General features: G+C 35.8%; 1 protein-coding gene across 2 annotated transcripts; it reads right to left on the reverse strand.

Moving 5' to 3' along the window:
* Positions 1-465: 465 nt before the first annotated feature.
* On the reverse strand, positions 466-5,371 carry LOC105057391 (uncharacterized). Of its 2 annotated transcripts, none has more exons than XM_073248785.1 (8): positions 5,217-5,371; positions 4,585-4,752; positions 2,836-3,087; positions 2,549-2,722; positions 2,227-2,333; positions 1,537-1,898; positions 1,395-1,460; positions 466-1,303 (listed from the first exon to the last, which is right to left on the reverse strand). In XM_073248785.1, exons 2-8 carry the CDS (start codon positions 4,747-4,749, stop codon positions 753-755), a joined length of 1,677 nt encoding a protein of 558 aa, XP_073104886.1. In that variant the 5' UTR covers positions 4,750-4,752; positions 5,217-5,371; the 3' UTR covers positions 466-752. The 2 variants fall into 2 exon arrangements, with proteins under 2 accessions (XP_073104886.1, XP_010938292.2); XM_010939990.4 differs by having other exon boundaries at positions 4,585-4,760.
* Between the last annotated feature and the right edge of the window lie 2,814 nt (positions 5,372-8,185).

The following is an 8,185-nucleotide window of genomic DNA, read 5'->3' on the forward strand; positions in this document are numbered from 1 at the left end:
AGTTCTACATGATGATGCTTCCAATGGTTAGAACTAAATCATGTCAACTGGCATCATAATTCAAAACATAAATACCTTCTTATCATTCAAAGCAAGCAATATGCAGTTCCAGACTTCCAGACCATTTAGTCGAGCCATCTCTGCCCAAGTGAGTTGCATGGGTTGCAGGCTTGTGGTAGTACATAAGTTGAAGTGCAGAGAGAGAGAGACGGGGGCTGTTGAGAGAGAGAGAGGAGAGGGAGAGGGAGAGAGAGTATAACCATGAAAGAGAAACAACCAGGAAATAGACATGCATCAGTAGAATAACCTGTTTGGTGCTTTGACTGGCAAGGGTACTGATGGCAATCTGAATTGTTCAGTGAAACAAGTGCAAAAGAAATTGAAATGAACCATTTTAGTAGTGCAATAACTTATATGAAATGGTAATGATATCTGGATATAAAGATGCAGAAAGTCCAAAATAACTCATTTGGTTAAAGCCCAATAACTTTCATTAAGCAAATGAAAGAAGAACAGTCAACAGGAACATCAGAATATAGATAATATCTCGTAAAGAGAGAACCTACAGGTTAGAGACTTTCCGATCATCTGGAAAGCAAACTCTACTCCAGTAAGTTCCACATGTCAAATATTATCTAATCTAAGCTGTACTCCCATATTGTCCCTACAGAGAGTACAAAAAGACTGCATTTGGGAACCCAAAAATTCTCTCCTAAAGTCATTGGCAATTAGAACAAGGCCATACTGGTTTATCAAAAAAACAATACGGAATGCGAGTCAACATGGTCAGTCCTTTGAAACAAGCTGCTAATATCTGTTTGCTCCTCGTTGTCAAATTGCCTGGAGTCCCTTGATTCCAATGGAGAGTCTGTGCCATCGGTGTTTTGGTTACTACTATCATCCAATCCATTTGAGGATCTTGGTTGTGAATCTGGTAGTGCTTCGAAGGCAATGAGTGATCCAATAGATTTTACTTTAGAAAGAAGTCTAGAGTCATCAGAAGCAAATGTATCCAGATCATCTGAGTCGCTCAATAATTGCTCCTCGAGTGATTGTAGATCTTGTATGGGGGCATGGAAATTTTCTGTTTCAGCTATATCAGTTGATAAGTTATTAGCAGAGACTCGTCGAGAAAGAAAATTAGGAGCTGGAGTTGCATAGGCACCCGAGGGTAGCTGCAGGATTCCAGGCTCGCTTATGTCATCAATGCTTCTCAAACTTTGAATGTCCTCATCGCAAAGCTGAGTCATTCTGTTTAGGGTAGAGTTTGTTGTGCAGGTGCCATTGTTAAGTGCAAAGTTGTCTGCCACATTGAAGAAAAAAAATCCTAGATAGAGCTCATGGTAGTAGAACACCACATAATGAAATGAAAGATTAATGAGGCAATGATTTACCCAAGTAGGATATCCTTGGATTCAAACAACTTGCAGCTTGATCCATGGGAGGTGGGTACTCCATGACTTGAAAAGGAAAAGAAAGAAACGATTAGGATCCCTCATCTCACTAGAGTGACAGGATGTGAAATTAAGACATTACCTGACATTGGTGAATTCATTTGCATGACTCCAGGTGTTGGTTTCAGCAATGAATGTGGATGGTTGGCACCAACAGATGGATCAAGAGATTCAAAAGTCCAGATGTGAGTAGGAGCACTCCCTTGATTGTCGATATGATTTAGATGAGGTGAACACCAGTTGCTGGATGGTTGATTTAAAATAGGTGGAAATTTTGGGTTGAACATGCATGTATCTTGCATGTCCCTATTAATGGTTTCAAAAAACTGAGAATCATGGCTTGCAAAGACATTCTGGCTCAATGTAAGTAGCCGACCATCACTACGTAAAAGCCTTTCATAATGTTTCTCCAAAATTCCTTCTGGAAACTCAAGATAGTGCCTCCTGAAAGAAATAAAAATAAGAAAAATGCTATGAGAATATTACATAAATTTACCAAAGAAGCAATTATTTTGTTTTTGTTTGTTCTTGACACTTTCGGAAGCACCTCCTATAGATGTAGTTTAACATGGACCAAGCATTGAAGGACTGGATACTAAATCAAAAGACTTATCTACTTCATCAATCAAAAATATATTCCTCTCTCTCCCTCTCAAAAGAAAATAAGTATATTCCAACAAATATGGAAATATTTGAAGGTGTAAAATCCATTGAAAGGCTTAGCAAAATGACAGAGCTCCAAGAAACTGACATAAATGTAATTTTTATATACCTGTATGAGGTTGCATTCCCTCCCGTAAAATCAGAACAAGCTTCCCAATTAGTATGCTTTCTTGGCTGTGGATTTACTTCATTAAAGAACACGGGCTGCTGCCTTAACTGCTCTATGTACCCAATAATTTAGTTACCAAACCAAAAAAATATTCCAAATTTTTATTATTAAAAGAATGAACTCATTAAGAAACTTCAACAAAACATTCAAAGTCCAGAATTTGTTCAAAACATGTTTATGACAACAAAAGAAGTCTATCGAATAAAAACGTTGCAAAAGTGATCAATAGAATGAGAATATATGTTTAAGGAAGTCATCTAACCTCAACTTCCAGAATGCCTGGTTGATCCTGTGTGAAGCGTGCTCTGATTGCTGAGATATCGGTCCACTGGATCTCAAGCTTTTGTTTCAATCTTTCTTCTAGTATCTCCCAAACAAGTTTTCGCTTAGCATAATAAAACTTAGCCACAATATCACCTTCATTTGTTGATTTTCTCTAAAATTTTGACAGTTTAAAAAAAAATGTTAGATGCGAAGAAGAGAATCTAATTAGCAAGTTTTGTATTGAGCATTTGCTTTTTCTTAATTGTTCTATCAACATAAGATTACCTCCCAAGAGCCGATCTTGAGTTTTGATGCAGGAAAATTTGAAGCCTTCCATTTCATTGGTATGGGTTGCGTGTTACATTTGTCATTTCTGGTCTTTTGTTTTGCTATTCTAGTACTTGAAGTTGGTTCATTAAGAGGAGTAATCTTCTTTTGAGATAGCCTCATCTGAAGGAGATCCAAGAAGGATGGAGTTTTGCGTAAAATCAAACCTAGAGGACTGGGTTCCTCTGTCATGTCAATGCATGAATCTATCTGCACAGATTAAAAATAAATAAATTACCAAACAAGTATCTCCAAATAGAAAAGATAAATAAACTAATAAAAGATACATTGAGAACTCAATAAAAAATTAGCTTTGTAAAAAAATTTCTAACAAGAACTAACCATAGTATCGTTAGAAGAAAACCAAACTTGATTTCATGTAGCCAATGGCTTCAGGGTTAAACTAGTTCAAATGCCACTTGAAAATCTTGTAATACAAATAATTATCTGTTAAAACATCACTTATACAGTTGTACCTCCTTCAATCTCAAACTGACTGGAACCTGTTAATGTAAGCTCATGATCAAACCCCAAACCAAACTATCTAAAAATGTTCAAACACGCAACTTGATTATACCTTTATTATCTTCTTCTTCTTTCTTTTTTTTTTTTTTTTTCCTGAGAAGGATTAACCAGCCAAATTTTATTTAAAAAGATAATTTACAGGGTCAGTTTGATAACAGAGTGGGAAAAAAGAAAAAAAGAACTGAACAGGCTCCAATTCTAACAGATCAATCATGAGAGAGAAGAGATAGTGAATCTGCCAATAACAGATATGCTGAAACCAGTCTATAATAAAGCCAAATCTGAAGGTAAACAGAAACATAAGATTTCTCTGGAAAATGGAAGACAGAAATCCACTGAAATGAAAATTTAGTCTTCCAAAAGTTGCAGTGGAAGCTGTTTTATTTTCAACCATAACTCTCCAAAAAAGCCATGTTTTTATGATCATGTAGGGATGAGCAATCATAAATAAATGGAGACCTCTCGAAACTATAGGTACCACAGAAGATTGCTTATTAAGAAAAATTATAGAATTTCGTTCCTTCCAACACGCCCAAGCTATGGCCACAATCAACATGAGAATGATAGACTAAGTAGGGTTAGAGAAATTTCTATGCCATTATTCAAAACAAAGAAATTCAAAAGAATATTGAGGGCAAAGAACACCTAACAAAGAGCAAACTGTCTTCCAAATCATTGAAAAGAAGTATTGAAAGAACAAATGATGGACAGTTTCAGGCCCATGATTATTATCAATATTGATTTTTTCCCCTCTAAATCAAGATAACTTGATTAACTTGCTTTAGTCTAACCTAATTTACTTCCTAATCTCTATCTTGCTAACATAGGCATTATAACATTTGAAAACGTTTAATATAGATCTAAATAAAACTTAGGGACAACACACATTCCCTAAATGAATCTAATTTAAATTATTTACTATTAGCACATAAAAACCCCATCGATACAAGGACATCTAGATGCTTGCTAGAGCTTTGGAAATACCAAAAGATGAAGGTATCAATTTTTCTCACATGATTCACAATTCATTTGATGGTAATGGAGCTTAATCTTTGCTATAATGACTTGCATTTCATTAAATATACATAGAATATATCTTCTCATTAGTGCATCTGAAAAAGTTATTTTTAATGCAACTTATTTTTTTGACTTATACCTATAATTGATAGAAAAAGAACAAACCTTCTGCCTCTTGCAATTTGGATTTGGCTCTGGCTCTTCAGGGCTATCTTTAGGTCTACTTTCTTGCTGAAGCATGGGACTCTCCAAAGCCAGCAAACTAGTATAGGGCCCCTCCTTCTCAGCCCATTCGAAACTTCCTTCTAACCCAAAACTTTCACCCATCATCTTCTACAAAACTAATAAATAAATAACATATTATTTGTGAAAAAAAAAAAAATAACATCTCGTAAAAATATATCCATATTCCAATCTACATGATCCGACCAATCTTCAAATCTGATCAATGTAATGGGATTCTTTTTTTTTTTACGACCAAAAAACAGAACAAAGAAAAATCAATGTTAATTTTTCAAAACACAGTACCCATCCAAGACATAATTTTTTTATAACAGACAAAAAAAAAATTATAAAAAAAAAAATCCAAGCTGAGTTGGGAACAATTTAATGAGATGAGATTATAATATAAAATGAATAAAAACATAGACAAAAAAAACCGTTCTCATCCAATCTTCCCATCCAATTAGCTACCACTCGATTTAGATGGGGTCTAACACAATCAAAGATATCGGACGAGATAAGATAAGTTTAGAACTACAATGAAGTAGAAAAAACAGGCGATTACAAAATCCAACCTTTTTTAAGCAAAATCGACAAATAAAGGAAAGAGATAAGGGATGGAGGAGAGGAAAGGAGCTCTGTTTCCAAATCAGGGGAGGCCGTTTTATGGAAACAGAGTGCTTGGGAGGGAAGGCAATGGAGAGAGGAGGGGGTGTTAGTTAGGATCGCCGAAGCCCATATTTAATTCCCATTGGACGATGCCACCTCAAGAGCGGCGGCGCCTGGCGGATGCGCGGACGAAGCGGACGGCTTGGATTCAAGCATTCAGAATCGGACGGCCTGGATTGAAACATTGAAAATCGGACGGTGTCCGCCGACTTTCTTCGAAAAGGTCGCCAAGTCCGTTTATTAAATCTCTCGGTTAAGGATTTGCGGAGGGAAGAAGGCGCCAACTCAGCATAGCCAATGAGAAACCGTCAACTCAGCATCTAAATCTGAATTTCATTTTTTTTTTTTTACTCTAATTACAATTTCAAATTTCTACCATAATTTTGAATTTTATTTCTTCTTTGGACCGAGAAGAAACGAGAGGGAATCTAAAAATTAGATCTAAAAGTCAAAAAAAAAAAATTGACAATCAAATTTAGATGAAAATAAAGTCTTATAAGTATCAAAAAGAATCCTCAAAAAATACGGATTTGAATGGATAATAAAAAATTTTTAAAAAATAGAGTTAATGTTAGAAAGAGATCGGAGAGAAAAATGATCGGATTTGGAGGGAGAGTTTTTTTCTTGCTTGGACGTGGGAAAGAAGAAAATATGGAAGAAAGACACATGGGAAGGAAAGTTTTTTTTTTTTTAATGAATAAAAAATTAAAAATTTTTTATTTATTTTTTCTAATTATATAGAAATCTAACTAAAGTTAAAAGATAGTGAGATTTATATATATGGATTAGATGTTAAGTTGGGGACTTCTCATTAATTGTGTCTACCATATGGATCAAAGAATAAGTCTATCCAAAAATTTTTAAAGAAAAAAAAAGAACAGAGTTCTTGATTTTTTATTTTAATATTTCATGATTATTATATGCATGCGATCTATCCATTTGTAGTTGATTTATATAGATGTAATTTGTTAATCATTTTTGTTAACACGTCTTGAAGATTTTTATTTTTATTACCCGAAGAACTTATGTGGATGATTTATCCATATTTTACATCTTTATATCTCATCTCACAGTCATACATGCATTGTAGGTTTTGAAACAACTACATGATGTGCATTCATCAATGAGATGGATATTTTATAGTACGTTCTGATTAATTAGTCTAACACATCGATTGTACTCAATATATTAATATCTAATAATATATATATATATATATATATATATATATATATTTGTAATTAAGAAATCATAATATATATATATATATTTTTTTGAAAATAAATGGTAACCCTCAACAGGAGTTATGCCAATCATATAAGTACCGCGGGGAACTGCGGCAAAAAGATAATGAGGATGCACTATTCGCGCTTGAACAACGTGCAACCACAAGATAAACTTTCTTTTAATCTTAACGAGCCGTCATACGAAGATTTGTATCTTGCCACCCATATAATATTTGTCAGTGCAAAATAAAAGATTAATAAATAAAAATCATAAACGTGTTTCACATTTGGAAAATATCTAGTACAGCTCAAGCCGCTCCCTCATGCTCGTGCTTGTCCTTTCCAATGAGCTTACCCACTCATGCCATTTTCCGCTTCAAAAAGTGAGGTCAATCAGAGGTAGGTCAAGTCCAGTGACTCCTTATCCACTTGTCAGAAATGTTGGGCATTTTATCCCCTTTCAGTCTCTTCCCTTCTAACTATTAGTTTGTTTATCTATGGCACCAATCTATTCGAGGGTACGTGAAAGCGAAGAGCATCTAATCTGATGGGGAACCTACTCTGTTCTTTTTTTTTTTTTTTCGATCATGTGCCACCATTGCCATATCAGCAATTCGACCCCTCACAGCTCGCCACATCAACATGTTTATCAAATGCTGATGTGTAAGATGACGAAGAGTGTTGGCACCAAACTGCTGTCCACTCGGACAAGCATTTAGTTGATTCGTTAGTTAAAGCATATACAGCAAATCAGCTGACGTCCGCAGCTTGACCATCAAATATTAATGGGTGATGAGTCATGTTATGCCCCAACAAAGATGGCTTGACTAAAACTCTCAAAAGTCCGTAAAGATGCCTCATTTTTAGTTGGATCAAATCCACCACTGAACCGATGGACCAGCAAAGCAATACGTGCGAACGCACGTATGTTGCGTTCTTTCCATCTCTATGCAGGATGCTTCTTGGTTAGACCGGTCTATTAGCAATGGATCTGATCCAACCCACAATTACTCCCAACAACCCTTCAAAAGAATTGAGGTTGGACCCATGTTAATCGCTAGCGGCAGTGGACTCAAGAGGAGGGAGCTGCCAAAGCAATATTGGCTGGACTACCAAGGTGGAACATATCTAAACAGCATCCTCACTCAAATTGGCCATTGTGGAAATTAAGTGGAGTGAGGTTGACTTGATGTATGTGAAGTCCTCTCAAGAGCCACTGTAAAGCTGAAGACTGATGAGGGTCTGGGTCTGGTCCTACCATCCCTGTTGGAATTGATGGTGTTCTCTATCTCTGAGGATTGATTCCATGATAGCATCATGGGATTCTAATTCCCACAAGGACTTGAATGGATATGGTTGAGCCCACAATCTCTCTCCATAGCTTTAATCCAATACGGAGGTTCCACCACATGTACCATTTTTTAAGTAAAGAATAAACATCATAAGGAAAGAGTTCGATGGGCCATGGCCATTATTGAGGCTTTCTGCCACTTACAATCTGAAAAGCAGCTAAACTCCAGTAGCCTTTTGTCATGGTGGATCATTGACTGGCGAAGTCTGCAAGGTATCTCATCTTTTTGTTAGATATTTTGTAATGCTATCAATCATTCAGGTTGAGGTCAACATGTGAATCACATTGGGAGAATGGT

The sequence above is a fragment of the Elaeis guineensis genome, chromosome 14, assembly GCF_000442705.2.
Source record: "Elaeis guineensis isolate ETL-2024a chromosome 14, EG11, whole genome shotgun sequence".
Classification (NCBI taxonomy): Eukaryota; Viridiplantae; Streptophyta; class Magnoliopsida; order Arecales; family Arecaceae; genus Elaeis; species Elaeis guineensis.